This window comes from Labeo rohita, unplaced genomic scaffold, assembly GCF_022985175.1.
Source record: "Labeo rohita strain BAU-BD-2019 unplaced genomic scaffold, IGBB_LRoh.1.0 scaffold_94, whole genome shotgun sequence".
Taxonomy (NCBI): Eukaryota; Metazoa; Chordata; class Actinopteri; order Cypriniformes; family Cyprinidae; genus Labeo; species Labeo rohita.
In genome coordinates this window covers 128,350-147,963 of record NW_026129898.1, presented here as the reverse complement: position 1 = coordinate 147,963, position 19,614 = coordinate 128,350, and the positions used below count along the sequence as shown (strand labels likewise).

General features: G+C 41.1%; 1 protein-coding gene across 3 annotated transcripts; it reads right to left on the bottom strand.

Annotated features, from left to right (window-relative positions):
- Positions 1-1,393: 1,393 nt before the first annotated feature.
- On the bottom strand, positions 1,394-18,868 carry LOC127162429 (NACHT, LRR and PYD domains-containing protein 1 homolog). Of its 3 annotated transcripts, none has more exons than XM_051105213.1 (14): positions 18,771-18,846; positions 9,066-9,165; positions 8,231-8,385; positions 7,996-8,101; positions 4,903-4,967; positions 4,585-4,796; positions 4,217-4,470; positions 3,612-3,731; positions 3,365-3,491; positions 3,251-3,277; positions 3,068-3,088; positions 2,792-2,881; positions 2,385-2,429; positions 1,394-2,293 (listed from the first exon to the last, which is right to left on the bottom strand). In XM_051105213.1, the coding sequence occupies exons 1-14, from the start codon at positions 18,812-18,814 to the stop codon at positions 2,043-2,045; spliced, it is 1,617 nt and encodes a 538-aa protein (XP_050961170.1). In that variant the 5' UTR covers positions 18,815-18,846; the 3' UTR covers positions 1,394-2,042. The 3 variants fall into 3 exon arrangements, 2 of the variants coding, with proteins under 2 accessions (XP_050961170.1, XP_050961171.1); XR_007827347.1 differs by having other exon boundaries at positions 2,277-2,293; positions 2,792-2,874; XM_051105214.1 differs by lacking the exon at positions 9,066-9,165 and having other exon boundaries at positions 18,771-18,868.
- Between the last annotated feature and the right edge of the window lie 746 nt (positions 18,869-19,614).

Below are 19,614 nucleotides of genomic sequence, written 5' to 3'. Positions count from 1 at the left end.
TATGTCACGAATCTGGTCGGTGCTCTGCGGACCGCTCACCACCAGATGTCACTCTCACCTTTTCATTGCACTCTGACTGTTACTTTGCACTTCGGACTGCATCTCCCATCCTCCACCGCACTGATTGCGTCAGCCCCCGTGACCAATCAGGCTTCCTATAAAGCCCCGGACTTTCCCGGTTCATGTCACAGATTGTTGTTAGTGTTTTCCAATTGTTTAGCGTTTCCTAGTTTCTAGTTCCTAGTTCCCAGTGTTTTGTTCTCCCGCCTGGTTATCTCGTTTTCGACTGTCTAGCCGCCTGCCTTTTTGGACTATCTTTCGTTTTTGGATTATTCTCTACGATTGCCTGTGATATTCCTGTCTGCTCCTGCTTTGACCCTGCCTGTACGACCATGTCTTTGTCTCGCCCCTTTAATAAAAGCTTGCGTATGGATCCGCTTGCCTCTCGCCTCTCATTCCCCCGTTACAATACTAATGCATTTCTGGAATTTTTTTTTTTTTTTTTTTTTTTTTTTGCTCAGTGTTATTTCAGGGTTTTGATCTCTCAACTGAGAGAACACATCCTGTTTATTGTATTATAATGACTATGGCTAGACATGTTGCATATTAATTGCAACCTGAAAGCATATTTTAATTTTTGTGCTTTTTGTGTTACTTAATACTAATCTATTGCAGTTGCAGTGTATAAGTATGGGGCCCAACATAACTTCAAGCCCAGGGGCCCCAGCCCCCTAAGTCCTGCCTTACCATGCTTTTAATACATTTTAATGTTAAATAAATACATACATACATACATACATAGCTCAGTATTTTTCCATCAGTATATTCATATTAATTTATATCTTAAATATTTTGCCCACACATAATTTTCAACATTCCGTATATGATACTATTTTTTTTTCTCTCCACTTATTTATTTATTTACTCTTTTTGCTTGTGGAAAGGTATTCATGAGACCACATGAGGGCGAGTAATTAATGACTGAATTTTCATTTCTGGGTGAACTATCCCTCGTCACACTTATGGTTATTTATGACAGATTTCGGCTGAAGGGATAGATTCGGTTAACAATAAATAATTTTTTCTACCTAATAGATTGTGTTTTTTTTAACATCTACACCTACCCCAACCCTAAAACTATCCATTAGAATAATGCAAATACAGTAATTACTGTTGTTTAGCGTGACAAAAATTCTGCAATATTGATGTGTGCATGCCCAGCAGCCGCAGCTGTATCCTATCTTAACCGATAGATTCCCCTTATTAAATATAAAAAAATACATTTTAAAATGACAGAATTATTTGTGTGTTGCAAAGATAGTTTTAATAACAAACAAACAAACAATAAATAAAAATAAATAAATAAATAAGAAAACATAATGAACACACAGAGTTTTGTAAGTATTTACCAGTATTTATTGATGTCAAACTCATTTTAAAGACAAACATAGTGCCCAAACTACTGCACTACATCTTCTTTCACCAAGCTTGTTTTTGCCACTATGAAGAATAAAAAAGCAGTTAATTATAAAATATTTCCAGATAGAGGCAATTAATTATACCTACCTCTAACAACTCAAGGAAATCAAAAACAAACAAACAAACAAAAAAGCAAACAAATAAGTAAATAAGCCGCCAAACAATAGTTTTACACACCAAATGCAAAGTTAAGGGAAAAAGGTTGTTTCAGCTGGTGGCTCTAGCACAAACAGAGATATATTGTTCAAATGGAGATCGTTCGGAATAATGTCTAATAATAATATCTAACGGTGGAAAAATCTTCCCAAACGTAAGGTGCAAAATATTTCAGAAAGTCACAAAGTTACATTTTTTTAAATTTGTGTTTATGCATTTTTATGTTTTTATCTGAACACTTAATGACATTAAGTGTACAATTATTTATTATTTACATAAACCAATCACAACTGTATTTGATGTAATAATATGGCATAACTGTGCCACATTATATTATTAATGACCTGTCTGCTGTAAAATAATAATAAACCATAATGAATTCATTTTTCTGACGCATGGCAGAGCATCTACCCAGAATCATTCAAATATTCAATAACGTGGTACTCATGTTCTACAAGACTTTGGTAAAGTTTATCTTTCAGTTTTGGTGTCGTCAGAAAGTTCAGAAGTGTTCTCATTTTCTCTTCTTTTGTTACTGACATTGAGATCATTCCGTATTTTTCATCACCAATCAGATCTTTCATGTCATCTGCAATTGGCTCCACCAGTGAGACCTTTCTGATCAACTGTGTCCTGTGTTTATCCACAAACTCAGCACCTGGATGAACAAAATGTTGCCTCATCTTCACGAAAAGACACTGAACAATATTATGAGGAATATGAGATCAGTTTGCATAAATAATTTTTACCTTCACCCTTTTTGCATTTTCTTTTTTTCTGTGCTGTGTCAGTCTCTGCAGAACGGAAACATTGATAAGGGGGGAAAAAAAGAGAGAGAGATGAGGAGAAACAGTTACTGAGTGGTACTGGGATTCAGAGAGACCCAAGCCAAAAGCAACAAACAAAATCAGTCTATAAAATAAATCAGTTTAATCAACCTAACAAAATAAAATTAAAATACAAAGATCCTTACCTAACTCTTAACAAAAACAGAGAGAATAGATTTAAATAGAAAGGGCAGGTCTCTCCTACACCACTCTCTTTTACCACATTGTAAGTATGAAACAACTTTAATAAACGCTAGCAAGAGTTTTTGGTCTGCCGGCTGACGAAGAGTCTGCAACAGTGCGAGCGACCTGAAGTCACATCAGCTCACCTTTGGATAGCGGAAGAGGCATTTTAGCGGATTGTTCAATAGCCGTTATCAATTGGCGCCACCATTGCAAAATCAGCACCGATCTATTAACTCAAAAGACACATACAGAGAATGGAAAGAACATGCAAATAACAGCAACAAACAAACAAACACCTCATAACGTAGCAAAATGATTGTCCAGGCTTTTGGAATTACATAAAAATTGTAGGCTGCACATTCACAAACCGCATGCACAACATTTACCAGCCGCTGAATTATATTGTCATCATCACTTACTTGTTTTCACCCTCCAGTCAGCTGAAATAAGGCCAAAAGTACATTAATTATTTGATGGCATTAAATATTATTATAACTGTAGAACAACAGTAAAACACTCACTTGAATTTATAGCATGTATGTATGTATTCATGTTTATAGCATGCATATTTGTATGATTCATGAAACTGTACTGCCACTTACATGCTGAACTCTTTCTGTTGAACTCATCTGAAAGACCACAGTCAAACAATTTAAATATTACAAATAAAGATTTGACCTGCAGAGAGTTTTGCGAGTTTTTTGTGGGTTGTTTACCTGATTCTATATTAACATCCCATATTTTTTGGCCCTCTTTTGTCTCTATGGAGAGTTCAAGACATTCCTTTACATCTTGAAGGTGTATATCAAAGAAGTTGGCCTTGCCGGGTGTCAATTTTAAACTCTGGCAAGAAGTGAATTTAAATATTTTAGAAAGAGAAAACATGTAAGTCTGGAGTATTTCCCCCAAAAAAAAAAAAAAAAAAAAAAAAAGAAAAAAAAAAGGCAAACTTCTAGCAAGTACCGAAGGTTTGATTTTGGAATCACAAGAAGTCTTCAGGATGTAACTGTCATCCATGATAAGGGCTTCATCTGGAATTGGTTTTAAAATCTCCATATTTTTGATCTCCTTCTCCTCTACATCCTAACAATGTTAGACAGAATTATTTGTCACTTAAACATGTACTTACATAAGTAGTGTTACACTTGCTTTCTTCTATAAAATCAATCTACTTACATTGTCCATAAAATTTGTTACATTACATACATATATATATATATATATATATATATATATATATATATATATATATGAGGTGAGACCCTTGAGCAAGGCACCGAACTCCCAACATCTCTCCAGGCACCGCAGCAATATGGCTGCCCACTGTTCCGGGTGTGTGTTCATTGTGTGTGTGTGTGTGTGTGTGTGTGTGTGTTCACTACTGTGTGTGTGCGCACTTAGACGAGTTTAATGCAGAGCACACATTCTGAGTATGGGTCACCATACTTGGCCACATGCCACTTCACTTTCACTTTTTTACTTTAACTTTTAATTGTAAGTAAATGTTAAAATACATGATCATACAGTCGACGGTCATATGGTGCATAAAGCTTATAATTAGATTTTACCTTTTTAAGTTTTTGATCCTTTACAATCAGGTACACATGAAGGTTGAGGGAAGCCTTTCTGTTGCGATAAATCAAAGTTTCACATTGAAATTTCATGTTGTTGTACCGTTGTGCCTCTACAACAATTGCCACGCATGAGAAGGTGGGATTGAGAATCTTGGCATGGGATCCACTCAATTCACATCTTTCAAATGAAACGGTACCATCCTTTACATGAAGAACTTTTACTGCATCATCCGAGGAAGATACAGAATCTGTGAACAGTAATGTTGGTTTAAGTAACAAAGTCTTGGAGAACGGTTTGAAAGGATTATACAGATTGAGAGAACATGTTGAAATGACTGAATCTGGAGTGAGATATGCCTTACCTACACAGACGAAGTGAGGTAGCTGAACTTCCCTCAGTGTGCCATTGGTTACACTGATGTCTATCAAAGGTCCACATGGCTTGTAGTTCTTCAAAATATCTTTACTGAGTGATTTCCATTCAACAAACCGATACTCCAAACTGACATCACTGGCAGACTCCCAGCGGAGGCTAGTCTCTGAACATTCATGCTGCCCTGCAGAGGAGCTGACACTGAAAACCCAAATATAACACTGATGAAGATGCTCTCAGAAGATGTAATATTATATATGTAATGTTACAAGTATGTAATATTTCATTAATATATTTCCATCTGTACCTGTACTTGATATCTGCATCTGTCTTGACCTCTAAAGGTCTTTGAAGTTCCCATTCAGAATCACCCTGAGAGGGAGAAAATAATCATTAATTGAATAAAGAAATTAAAAGTCACTGAAGTACAGATAAAATCTTTGTTTCAATAGAATTTTGAAATGTTCCACATCAAAAAATCAACAAATATTCTGATTCTTCATAGGGATGGACGTATCAATCCTGAAGTAGGCTATCAATGCACTCTAATGTCACACTAATGCGAGTATCGAAAGCACTGACACACACACAGCAGTGGGTAGTGAACACTAACACACACACACAGCAGGTGAAGGCGGAAGAGAGCGCTGGTCTCCCCACCTTTGAGGCTCGAACCCATGATCTATGGGTTACAAGTCCAACTCTCTAACCCTTAAGGCCTTTCCACACCGAGCGCGTAAAAGCAAAACGAATTTTGGATCCGATGATGCACTGGAATACAAAAACTGATTCCTATAGATGCTTCCACATACACTGAAAAAGCGAATGTTTTCTGACAAATCCAACACAGAGAAAACATATCGACAATCCTTGCCTTTAAAAGTATCCGTATCATATCGAAAACAAAGGAAGTGGTATTGCCTAGGGCTTTCACTAATGATTATTTTGGTAATCGAGAAGCCAGCTGATTGTTCTGATGATTAATCAAGTATTCAGATAATTACAATTAATAATAAAAAAAAAAAATAATAAAAAAAAAAGATAGTAAAAATATAGCTAAGCAAATAATAGGTTTTATTTGAATTATTTGAAATAAGGGCTGTCAAACGATTAACATTTTTAATGTAATTTATTACATGATGTGTCGATTAATTAATCTAATTAATCACAAAATAATTTGACTGTGAAAATATCCACAAAAATATTATTTAAAACTATTTTTGTGTTAAATGAGAATGTATCGTTGCTTTGGAAATAAATATTTTATTTTATTCAACATAAAATTTATTACACAAATATTTAGGCTGTGAACATGTGCACATGCCTTGTACATTTAAATGTTAGAAGTTTGGTTTCTAAACTGAATATGTTTAAAATTAGGGTAAATATGACAAACACTGACATAATCTTTCTTTCTGAAACCTGGCTTAAGAAATCGATAACTGATGATTTCATTTTTGTTGATGGCTATAAAGTCTACAGAACTGATCGGGTGGGTAAAGGAGGTGCGTGTTAAATCTAAGTTTGTTAGCTTTATAACTTTGTCAATTACTAGAGCTAAACAGTTTGAGGTTTTGGCCATCAAAATGGGTGTTTTGAAAGTCTCTAATATCACTGTGGTTGGCTGTTATACACCGCAGTCTTCTACATACATATACAATGCATATATAGTGGACTTCTATGGTGTACCGAGTTTGAACTTCTAAAATGAGGATTCAAACTATCCCAAATGCGGTTGTGTATGATGACAGATTTTTGAATAATTCTTGGCCTTCTGGTGTTTGTTTTGCAACCAGTTTTGGCTTTGTTGACAATGCCGAGCAGAGCAAGTTCATTAGCCACGGAAAACTTGGCCTATTTTCTTCTGGTTGGTTTTGGCTGGAAGAAGTTTATCACAGTAATTTGGAACATGCAAAGAAGATCAAACACCTTTAACAAAAGTCAAACAGTCCAGGCAGAGTAGGACAGGATGAGCGTTTGACATTAAAAAGTATACAAATTGTATTATTTAGCTAGATAACACCCTTCTTCCTCAGCTGGCATTGTTTACAACCACATTTGGGATCGTTTGAAGCCGCATTTAAAACTACATTTTCGGGGCATCATATCAGTCATATGAAGTAAAATGATGAAATGTTTTCTCAAAAAAACATAATTTCTTTACGACTGAAGAAAGAAAGACATGAACATCTCGGATGACAAGGGGGTGAGTACATTATACGCAAATCTTTGTTTTGGAAGTGGTCTTCTCCTTTAATGATTGCTATCGGTCTGTGAAGAGACTTTCAACCAGCATAACAAAAAATGTTCCTGAAGACAAGCACCTTTAATTAAATACTTGATGGATTTATGTTTCATTTATGTTATTGCCAGTACGCCGACACAAATGAATGACTTTGACAATGACCATTATTTTCAATAATTTATAACAAATAATCAGTTGTAGAACCAGCTGTGAAACCAGCGTCTGTAGTGGACCACAGCACTTTGGAAGGTGCTAATAATTTTTATGTCCACTAGAAGGCAGCAACATAAACAGTGTTTAAACGCTTTGAGAAATGAACCTTTTTTCCGGTGCAATGGTAGCATAGTGTCGAACTTCCACTGTCTCCGGAAGTTGGGATACCAGTTTCCTGTTTACTTTCGCATCCACAAAAATGACAGTATTTACTAGATGTCTCTGAGGTCTGTCTAAAGTAAGCGTCAGCGATGTGTGCAAAAAAGTGCAATACTACAGATTAAATTTTTTATGATAATCATTAACATCCAATACAACTTCTCACTAAATTACATTTTATAAAACCTAAGAATACATGTTATAATGTTGTGATGCTAAATTCACGTACAGATCATATTAATAATTGTATTAACATTAATAATAATACTAAATGACTTAAAGAGGTGTACTTGAAGACGAGCACAATTTCTCAACAAACAAGTGAACTTTTAAACAGTTCACTTCATAGAAATATTAATATAAAGTTTGGGGAGTAATTGTGAAAGTACATATAAAGATATACTTAAGTGGTTGCTGCCGATTAACACCACAAATTAGATTAAAACTAGTTCAAATAACTCAATATATAGAGTTTAAATCCCTTGTTCCGCCTGTATGTTGGAGAAGGGGACTAGACATCAACAATACGATAGACATCGCTGACACTTACTTTAGACAGATCTCAGAGATATCTAGTAAATAGTGACATTTTGGGTGACGCGAAAGTAAACCGGAAACTGGTATACCGACTTCTGGAGACAGCGGAAGTTAAGCGCTACACTGTCCATTGTGTTGAAAGCTTCGCTGGTTCAGAACGCTTAACTTCACCACCACAACATGAATCATTTGCATTTAAACCGTATATTCAAAAGAAAAGAAAGACAGGTATGTTTAGATACACACCAGTTTCTCATCAGTCTTCTTTCCCTGGTAGTCGGTGATGGAGCAATTGTAATTGCGCTCATATTCCTCACAAAGCTTCATCACACGCTCTCGCAGCTGTTTCACACTTTTCCATTGAGGAGAAAAACAATCATCAGTCATCCACAAAACCATATTCACAGCATACAATTGTGCTTGTATGGCATAAAGCTTGAGGTGAATGGCAATATGGACAGAGTTATAGGTTTGTACTCACTCCTTCTCAATCATGTCAGAATGAGGGTGCTGCAAGCGAGAGGCTTCAGCTGCATCTTCACCCAGAGCATTCAACAGCTCCAGTGAGTCCAGGATTGTCCTGGTGATGTCCTTCTGGTACAGGGGCTGCTTCCCTTCATTAATCTTCCTGATATCCTACAAATATCAAAGAGCAATACAGTTAAGTATGGGTATGTAACAATTTTTAAAGTGTATAGTTAACCCCTTTTTCATTTCAAACCTGTATGACTTTCTGTGTAACACAAATAAAGAGAATTTGTGTGATCTTGTGTTTATTTTGTGCATATAAATAAGGTCAAAGGGGTACACTTTCAAAGCAGAGATAAAACAGTCTAAGGATTCTTCAAAATATGTTTTCTTTGAGTTACACAGAAGAAAGAAATAACATGGAATGACATGAGGTTGAGTAAATGATGACAATTTCCATTACACTGGTAAAAGTTCCATTAAATTAAGGTTAACTAAAACTATATATATATATATATATATGTTTGTTTTTAAATCAAATAATGAATTATATGAATATTTGGCGAAAACTTTAAACCAAACTTTAACAGAAAATAGAAATGTTGAACTGAAAATAAAATGAAAAATGAAGTATGACAAAAGCACATAATAAAATGATAAACTAAATATAGATACAAATAATACTAAAATAACACTGGCATACACTTTCTGCATTTGTACTGCAAATAACCCTAAACTGACATAATTCAAGGGCTTTAACATGGTTAATGATGGGAAGACAGCAAGAGTGATAAACTGTCTGGCTTTGATTTGTAATCCAGTTGTCCATACAGTTGTTCTGTGCTTACCCTGTTGAGATTCTGTTGTGTCTCAATGATGTTCCTCTCCACTTTCTCTGCATTCATCTGCAACTTGTCATTCAAGGCCACTAAATAACTGACAGGTGGTCTGAGGTAAAATAACAAAAAAGTATGTTTTTGTGGGAGCCGTTTGATATAGTTTCATTAAGCCAAATCCATGATACTAGCAAAGTACCATGGCTGAACCAAGGAAATAAAAAAATAAAATAAAAAATATGACTCAATAAAATAAAATAAACAATGCTACATATGAATATATTGAGGGGTGAGAACCAGAAGGACGTAAGTGACATCAATCAAAAGAAAGCTCTTAATGAGCACCTTCTACTGCCAAAACGACTCAAGCAAATTCTTAACATTTTTGAAGTTATTCCTTAGAAACCAAAATACTTCACACTGAAAATACTAAGCCAGTTACTAACAGCACTTACGCCACTTTTCCACTGAAAAATGTTTTGTGGATAAAGCCCCTTTAAGCAGAACCTGATTTTACCAAGTACGACATCTTCCTGGATCAACATCTTTGTTGACCCTGGAACAACATTGTGATTAACCAATCAGATTTGAAAAAAACAGTTTATAGTTTTTATGAAGTTTAGGCTTACAATCAGTGTTTGGTGGTTGTACATCTGTGACGTAGTCATTGACACATCTGGAGACGTTGGATCCATTTGCAGCAGCTTTATTAAAACAGGCAGAGTAAACAGGCGAGGTTCAACAACGGCAGACTGGTGTGGTGAAGACAAACCAATAGGGTAAACGAGAGTCCGTGCTAGCGGTCGGGGCAGGCGGCGATCAAAGGGGTTAATCCGATAAACAAACGAGGGTTGACAAAAGGCAGGCAGCAAAGGTTCACACACACGATAAACAGTCCGGTTGGCAACAGGTAGGCAGTCCGAGAAAGGAACGCTCAGGATTGTTAGCATGACTAAACAAAACTTTGTGACGAAACACCGGCAGGACGCTCCTAAAATGGCCGCCGAGGGGAAGTGAACCCGGCCGATCCGGAACCGGAATGGGCGACCCAGGTACGGGGCGATGGGAAATGTAGTGCGCTAAAAGTCCGGTGAGGGTTCCCGCTGGCGGCGGTTAGAGGGAGCCACAGAGGCCGCGTTTGTGACAGAGCCCCCCCCCCCGCTAGCGCCTCCTGCCGCGAGGAGGCGACCGACGCCAAGGCCTACCTCTCCTACGGGGAGCTGGTCGATCTGGGTGAGAAGAGTGGAAGTTGGTGGTGAGAGATGGGTCAAGGATGTCCTCAGCTGGCACCCAAGACCTCTCCTCGGGCCCGAAGCCCTCCCAGTCGACCAAATACTGGAGGTGACCTCTCCGGCGTCGGGAGTCCAGGATAGTGTTGACTCGATAGACCTCCTCGCCATCGATGATCAGGGGGGGGAGGTCTCTGCCGGGCGGCCTCGTCTAGATTCTCCACTCCTCCCGGATCACCAGCGGGCTTCAACAGAGAAACATGAAAGGTGGGTGAGATTCGGTACTCAGCAGGGAGCTCTAAACGAAAAGACACTGGGGTAACTTGTCTGATTATTTTGAAAGGACCCACGTACCTGGGGCTGAGCTTTTTGCAGGGCAAGTGCAGGCGAAGGTCCCGGGTCGAGAGCCAAACCCATTGTCCGGGTTTGTAGGGGGGATTAGGTCAGGATCTGCGATCAGCCTGGATCCGGGTGCGATGAACCGCCCTCTGCAGGTGAACGTGGGCCCGGTTCCATGTCTCCTTGCTACGCTGGAACCAGGAGTTGACCGCGGGTAGTTCCGAGGGTTCCCCGGACCAGGGGAACAAGGGTGGTTGGTAGCCCAGGATGCACTGAAACGGAGTGAGATTGGTAGTGGGTTTGCGTAGAGAATTTTGGGCGTACTCAGCCCAGAGCAGGAAGCGGCTCCAGTCCTCCTGGTGGTCCTGGCAGTAGGAGCGTAGGAAGCGGGTCAACTCCTGGTTTAGCCTCTCAGCCTGGCCACTGGACTGTGGGTGGTATCCCGAAATGAGACTGACGTTGACTCCAAGGAGCCGGAAGAAGCTCGTCCATAGTCGAGAGGTGAACTGGGGCCCACGATCAGACACGATGTCCTCTGGTAACCCGTAAAATCTAAAAACTGCACAGCGCCTCCGCCGTCTCCATGGCGGTGGGTAGTTTGGGGAGAGGGATGAGATGGCAGCCCTTGGAAAATCGATATATGACTGTAAGGATGGTGGTGTGACCGTGGGAGGAGGGGAGATCGGTGATAAAGTCCACGGCAACGTGGGACCAGGGAAGCTTAGGTACGGGTAGGGGCTGCAGTTGGTGAGGGACCTTGGTCGTGTTGCAAACTGAGCAGTTCTTGATGAAGGCGATGGTATCAGGGCGTAAGGATGGCCACCACAAATGATTGTTGAGTAGATGGAGTGTAGCCTCAATGCCTGGGTGGCCGGAACTCGGAGTAGAGTGCACCTCGGTCAGAACTTGCGTGTGTAGGTTGAGGGGGACATAAGTGAGGTGATCGGGGCAGTTGACTGGAGTGGGGTCTTGAGCGTGGCCCTCCGAGATCTCGGTCATGATATCCCAGGAGACTGGGGCCACAATGACAGAAGTGGGTAAGATGGTCTCCGTGGATGTGGGGGTCAGATCAGGTTCGTGGATACGTGAGAGCGCGTCTGCCTTAGTGTTCTGAGAGCCTGGTCGGTAGGTTACTTGGAAGTGAAAGCGGGTGAAGAAGTGCGCCCATCGGGCCTGGCGGTGGTTGAGGACTTTGGCTGAGTGAAGGTATTCCAGATTTTTGTGGTCCGTCAGCATGGTGAACGGATGTTGGGCGCCCTCGAGCCAGTGCCGCCATTCCTCAAGAGCGAGTTTGATTGCCAACAATTCCCGGTTGCCCACGTCATAATTCCTCTCGGCTGGGGTCAGCTTGTGGGAGAAGTAAGCACAGGGGTAGGTCTTGGGGGGCTGGCCCTGTCGCTGCGAAAGCACCGCCCCAACGCCAGTACTGAGAGCGTCCACCTCCACAAGGAAAGGTATGTCGGGGTCCAGGTGATGAAGGATGGGAGCTGTCGTGAACCTCTGTCAGAGGTCGAAGAAGGCCTGGATGGCAGGTGGCGACCAGGTTAGACGGGAGTTGCCCTTCTTGACCATAGACGAGAGAGGAGCGGCCACAGTGCTGAAACCCCGGATGAAGCGACGGTAGAAGTTGGCAAACCCCAGGAACCACTGGAGCTCCTTGAGGGTCGTGGGGCGTGGCCAGTTACGAACTGCGTTGACCTTCCTCTCGTCCATAGAAACTCCCTCGGGGCTGATGATATAGCCAAGGAAGGCTATCTTCTCTTGATGAAACTCACATTTTTCCTCCTTGGCGTAGAGCTGATGCTTAATGAGACGCTGGAGGACTGCCCTGACATGCTGGACGTGTTCGGCGTAAGAGCCGGAATAGATGAGGATGTCGTCGATGTAGACGATCACCCAGCGATTCAACATGTCCCGGAACACCTTGTTGACAAAGGCCTGAAAGAAGGAGGGACTGTTAGCCAGCCCGAAAGGCATTATCCGGTATTCATAGTGGCCTGAAGAGGTCGAAAAGGCTGTCTTCCATTCGTCCCCCTCACAAATTCTGATGAGGTTGTACGCAGATCGTAAGTCCAATTTAGTGTAGATCTTGGCCGTTCGTAGCTGTTCCAAGGCTGGGGGAACGAGTGGGAGTGGGTAACGATACTTGATGGTTATGTCGTTGAGTGCACGGTAATCGGTGCAGGGACGTAGGCCTCCGTCCTTTTTCTTGACAAAGAAGAATCCAGCCGAAGCGGGCGAGGTGGAGGGACAGATAAAACCCTTGGCTAGTTCCTCCTGGATGTAGGTGTTTATAGCCTCAGATTCGGGCTGGGAGAGTGGGTAGATGCGTCCCCTGGGTGGAGAAGATCCCGGAATGAGGTCAATGGCGCAGTCCCCTGGGCGATGAGGTGGCAGTTGGGTGGCCCTGGTCTGGCTGAAGGCCTCGATCAGATCCTGATACTCAACGGGTATGGTATTACTGGGTGTGAGATGTGTTGGTGAGGCGGAAGACCTGGTGGCTGGTTGAATGCAGTGCTGCCGGCAGTGGGAAGACCAGTGGGTGATGGTGCCCTGTGCCCAGGAGATGGTCGGTTCCCTAGCGGTCGCCTGTCGAGGGCGGCCACTGCCACAGGAGGGGCACAAGAGAGGATGGGTAGATGGTTAGTAACGGCAAAGTCAGAGTCAATGAAATTCCCGGCTGCACCGGAATCAATCAAGGCAGTGGTTCTAACTTGAATGCCCTCAGTTATTAGCATCACAGGTATTTCACAACGATTCAGAAGAGAACTGACATCACTCACCGAGGTGGGCGGGCGGGGTGGCCGGGTAGGACAGTTGGCCCTGATGTGTCCTGCTAGACCACAATAAAGGCACAGGTTGCCTCGTAGCCATCTCTCCCTCTCCTCCACGGTCAGTTTGGTGGCTCCCAGTTGCATGGGTTCGGGGGCTGCCTCGGCGGCAGGCAAGGTTAGGGGCATTGAAGTGAATGGTCGGCTAGACTTACGAGCCCGCATAATATTATCGATCCGGATGGAGAGATCGATGTACTGATCCAAAGTGAGACCCTCATCTCTACAGGCCAGCTCCACCTGAAGATCCGGATGTAGACCCTTGTGGTAGTGGAGCTTGAGGGGCCCATCGTTCCATCCGCTCTGAGCCGCGGGCGTACGAAGGTCAAGAGCATAGTCCGCTGCGGTCCGTCGGCCCTGTCGCACCTTGACGATATGCTCCCCGATATGGAAAGGCGGGCCGGTCCAGATTCCAGACGGCAGTGGCCCAGTCTAATGCTCTCCCGGAGAGGAGGGAACACACGAAGGCGATCTTACTTTCATCAGTGGGATATAAATGTGGCTGCTGGTTTACAAAGAGAGTGCACTGAAGAAGGAACCCCTTACATTTAACTGACGTACCGTCAAACTTCTCCGGGAAGGCGAGACATGGGCTGGTGGTAACCGCTTGGGCCCCTAGTGGTGGCGTGGTCACGGGAGGCGCGGCGGGTGGGCGGTTACCTGCAGACCTTGTAATGCCCGAACTAGCTGCTCCGTGAGATTGGTGAGCCGGTCCAGTTGCTGTTGGTGAATCATCAGGACCGTGGCTTGAGCAGATAGCTCCGATGTGATCTGGTCAACTGTTGCTGGATCTGTAGGTGGCGAAGTTTTCTGTGATGTAGTCATTGACACATCCGGAGACGTTGGATCCATTTGCAGCAGCTTTATTAAAACAGGCAGAGTAAACAGGCGAGGTTCAACAACGGCAGACTGGTGTGGTGAAGACAAACCAATAGGGTAAACGAGAGTCCGTGCTAGCGGTCGGGGCAGGCGGCGATCAAAGGGGTTAATCCGATAAACAAACGAGGGTCGACAAAAGGCAGGCAGCAAAGGTTCACACACACGATAAACAGTCCGGTTGGCAACAGGTAGGCAGTCCGTGAAAAGAACGCTCAGGATTGTTAGCATGACTAAACAAAACTTTGCGACGAAACGCCGGCAGGACGCTCCTAAAATGGCCGCCGAGGGGAAGTGAACCCGGCCGACCCGGAACCGGAAGTGGGCGACCCAGGTACGGGGGAATGGGAAATGTAGTGCGCTAAAAGTCCGGTGAGGGTTCCCGCTGGCGGCAGTTAGAGGGAGCCACAGAGGCCGCGTTTGTGACAACATCAATGTCATTCGTCTATCATTTCCTTTGATTTTAGGGATTACTCATGGGTAAGTTTAGGTGTAGGGATGTGGTCAAGATCAAAATTTTGGACTCTATATATACCAATATAAAATTATAATTTAATTGTATTATTATTATTATTATTATTATTATTATTAATACATTTCCACCTCAGTTATTTGACATGCTTCTTATTCTAGATCTGCATCAGCTGAACCGATAAGTCATGCAACGACGTTCGAACAAGTCGTAATTAAGGTTTTAGAACTTTGACCTTTGACGCCTTTGTTTTCCTGTGTTTTGTTTTCTGTTTTTCCTTATGGATCATCTCGCTATTCACATCCCTGGTCCGTAAGGATCTTCCCCTTTTGGAGTATGCAGTTGAGCTCAGCCAGCTCCCACTGCACCATGGCTCAGGGTGAGCTGATTTTGGATCTGGGACTGTGCAACTCTGAAGGAGAATTTAAAGATTTATATACCGACCTGTCCCCTCTCCGTCGTCAGAGCCCTCTGTGACTCCTGTTTCCCCGTCCAGCCTAGAGAGAGCTTCTGTTTCCCCATCCAGCCCATAGGGTTCCTGTTTCCAAGTCCAGCCCAGAGAGGGCTTCTGTTCCCGAGTTCAGCCCTGAGAGCTCAGAGGCTTACAAATGTCTCTCCCAGGTGTCCATCCTCCTCCTGAGCCTCCTCCCAAGACCCCACCTGTCCCTCCTTTCCGGGAGGGGGATGATATGTCACCTCCATGGACTGTCTGTGTGTGTGTTTTCCTCCCCCTGTGCTCCCCCGTGACCTAGTTGTAACGTTGACGTGTAGAGACATGTCAGGCTTTTTTTTTTTTTTTTTTTTTTTTTTTTTTTTTTTTTTGCACATCAGTTTGACAGTAAATGTGACACACCCAGTTGTTTTTATGATGCATACCCAGAGTCTCTTTTCTGGCTATTCTAATGAAATGAATAACCTCAGAAAACCCCTTTCAGCACAACACCAAATTGAATCCTATAATACAGGAAATGCAAGTAAAACATCCAGATTCGGGCTGAACTGTTGCATTTAATATAAAGTTTAATCGCCTCATTGAGAAACTTAATGCAAGGGTTAATTAAATGACTGTTGTTCAGATCTAAGCAACTGACCTATTGGCAAGTCCCTTCCCCTGATCAGATGCACCAATGTCAGTTGAATATCAGTTTCAGGGGGAACAGAACTTGGACATTTTTAGGTTTCAGTGCCATAGAAAAACATTGGAAGATCAAAGCCCTCAGCTATAAATTTGCTACCTATTAGATTGTTTTATTAACATCTACACCTACCCCACCCCTAAACCTACCCTTTACAATAATGCAAATACACTAATTATTGTTGTTCTGTGTGCACACCTGTACAGTAGCCACAGTTGTATCCCATCTAGCCTTAACCGATAGATTTCTCTTATTAAATATAACAAATTACATTTTAAAATGACAGAATTATTTGTGTGATGCAAAGATAGATATTTATATATTTTTTTAAGCACAGACAAGTGCATTTAATAGTCAAATTACATGCTTCTAACATTTATATTTTATGTAGTGTTTTAAAGATATAAAAATATTTACTTTGTGTTACTGTTAATTACCATTCTCTCTCTCTCTCTCTCTCTCTCTCTCTCTCACACACACACACACACACACACACACACACACACATATATATATATATATATATATATATATATATATATATATATAGATATTAATTTGCTTTATTTATTTATTTATTTATTTATTTATTTATTTATTTATTTATATCACTCTGTATATACCAATATAAAATTATAATTTAATTGTATTATTATTATTATTATTATTATTATTATTTTTAATAATAATAATAATAATAATTTTCACCTCAACTATTTGACATGCTGATATGCTCTAAAAATAAATTCAGGGCTTGAAACACTTTTACTGGCACAGACTTCAGATCTGTTATAGGAGAACCATGGCACTAACAAAGAATATTATCTGGAAACCACACTAGGAAAACAAAACAAACAAACAAACACACACACAAAAAAAAAAAAAAAAAAAAAAAAAAAAAAATGCAGAAGTGCTGTTTAACATTACAGCAGTCTAGCATAGCATTCATTCATTCAGCAAATTCCAGAGAAATGCTGTTTGACAGTGCATAGACATGACAGATCACTAAACTTCATCAGAAACAAATTAAGCACCTCAAACTGGTCTAATGGGTTTTACTAACATGCCACTATACATGCAAAAAGGATTAAAAAAAAAAGACATATGCGATCTGATCTAAATGCATCTGTATATGAAACCCATCAAAATGAGTAGTAAAAGACAGCTGGACTGTCCACATTAATCCCATGATGGCCCAGCCTGTTCAGTGCCAGAGCAACTTCTGTGCCTTTGGGCTCATGCAGGTATTGTAGGCAGCCCTTTAATGCAACTAAGAGAAAACTAACAACATGGACTGGCCATTCTTTAGCCACTCAATTGAACTGCAGTGGCTCACACTAAAAGAGATCTTTTCAGAACCTGTTGTTTCATATAGGCCAGGGATCCTCAAATCTGGCTCATGAGATCCACTTTTCTGCAGAGCGTAGCTCTAACCCTAATCACACATGCTAATCAATGTCTTCAGGATCATTAGAAAATCACACATTTTCTTCTTTTCAGCAGAGGCCAAAGTAATAATTTGGTATTTTTTATTTTTATGTTAATTTTTATTATTTTTATATTTGTATTTGTAGTCCCTTTCAGAGTGTTAAATTAGCAGGATAAACTTGAATTGAATGTTTTCTATTTTGTATTTAATAAATCCATTGATTTGAAATGCCTACTGTACTACTGTGCATTTTTGACAATACAGACATTAGTTATGTGGTGGCTGGATCCATTTCAGATGTATATTAATTGTTTTTCCCAAAGACTTAAGTTATAGTAGCTGAGAAGTATTTATAGTAAAACAGATTTATTGTTGTCAATTAATATTGCGGGCCCTGTGTGGGCCTAGTGAGGGCTGCCTATGCCAGGCCAGAGCTAAGGGGCCAACATTTTGCCAGTGAGCAAAGTCTCAGTGGCCCTGTGCTGGTAGCCCACTTGGGGCCATTAGGATAGCTCTAAGTGGGCCCGTAAAGGCTTGTTTGCAGGGATAAACGAAGAAAAGTGGACATCTTAAGTATAGTGCAATAAAATAGCCTAAGGTTTTGTTCTTTTTATATCACTGCAAACAAACAAACAAGTGTCATGCCTTCCTATCAAAAGCAGACAGAGAAGTAACACAACTTGGCACATTTGACACTAAATGCATAGCTCATTCAAACAACACCAAAACACAACCTAAACCGAAAACTATGCTGAGAACTTTTTACAGTATTAGAGACCAATATTGAATCCTGCTGAAACAAAGATCATGTCTAGAGACTCATCTCTCAAACCATCAGACGTTCGTGCTCTAAAAGCTTAAACTTGTTATGCCAATTACACTTCTGCCCTTAACCATTCAGCTTTCTGCAAACATTCCCTACACATTAGGAATGTAGTCTGTTCTGATTTAAGACTTAAGTACTATATACAATATAAACAATAAAATGTTGATTACTGTATAACAACAACAACAATCATAATCAGTTATAATAAATGATAAATCAATTATAGGAAATATGCATTTAAATGACTGTATATTCCTTTAATATGACAAAATAGTTCACTCAATCCTGTCAGTGTCACCTTGAACTGCCTTACCTACACTCCTCACATGGAGTTTGTCAGAACTAAAAGATATGTTTGAAGATTATCTAGTTATTTATCACAAACTGATGCTGGTCTAAATATAGCCCACAACCTACTTACGTTTATTGTGTAATCATTCAACACATAGACCTACACTCCTTGACTATAAACATTTTCCATAAGTAACCTATACAACTGAAACCAGACATACAATTGACACAATTAAAAGACCACAGCGCAACGAAACATTTTAGAGAAAGTATCTGGTTGTCACTGACCTGCCATCACTGGTTGCCTCGGTGGTGGGTTTTTTTGGGAACATGCTGACAGTAAAGAGTTTCTTAACAGCAGTCTGCTAAGATGCCACAGTTATGATCCCTCTCTGGTGTCTGTCATTTAACTACCTGGCACATCTTCGAGGGGAGGTACACACCTCATATAACGCCCACAATGCACAAAATAGCAACTACCAGTCTGTGCACGTTTGCATTTATTTATTTTTCCTTTTTTTTTTTTACCCAGAAAAGAAACAAGTAAAATGGTTCTTCTTTAATGGTTCAAACTGTGATGAATAGAATTACCAGACACAAACTTTTTTTTTTAAATACATGCTACATTTAATTTCTACCCTGTAAAAAGGTCCTGCACACTGTAAAAAGAGGCTACAGAATACAGTTCACTTCTCGTCCTCTTACATTAAAAGGGGTCTTTCCCACTCTGGTGGGCCCTTAGCAGGCTGTGGTTATGGAACATGAAGTAATGTCTTGAGGAATGAAGTCATAGAACGTGTTTCTTCTCTCGAAGAAGGAGTCCAGGTTCTACAGCCGTTACTTCATCATTCCAAAGAAGGACTGGGGGTGGGGTTGGGGGGGGGGTGCTTCTTATTCTAGATCTGCATCAACTGAACCGATAAGTCATGCAACTCAAGTTCAGGACGCTGACGTTCGAACAAGTCGTAATTAAGGTTTTAGAACCTTGACCTTTGACGCCTTTGTTTTCCTGTGTTTTGTTTTCTGTTTTTCCTTATGGATCATCTCGCTATTCACATCCCTGGTCCGTAAGGATCTTCCCCTTTTGGAGTATGCAGTTGAGCTCAGCCAGCTCCCACTGCACCATGGCTGA

Bases quoted from the DNA above. Each gene is read 5' to 3' on its own strand.
- LOC127162429 (XM_051105213.1), bottom strand. From the start codon at position 18,814: ATGTTCCCAAAAAAACCCACCACCGAGGCAACCAGTGATGGCAG. The intron at 9,166-18,770 runs GTCAGTGACAAC...ATTTTACCTCAG, and splicing joins GAGGCAACCAGTGATGGCAG to ACCACCTGTCAGTTATTTAG. The intron at 4,797-4,902 runs GTACAGATGGAA...TTGGGTTTTCAG, and splicing joins GATGCAGATATCAAGTACAG to TGTCAGCTCCTCTGCAGGGC.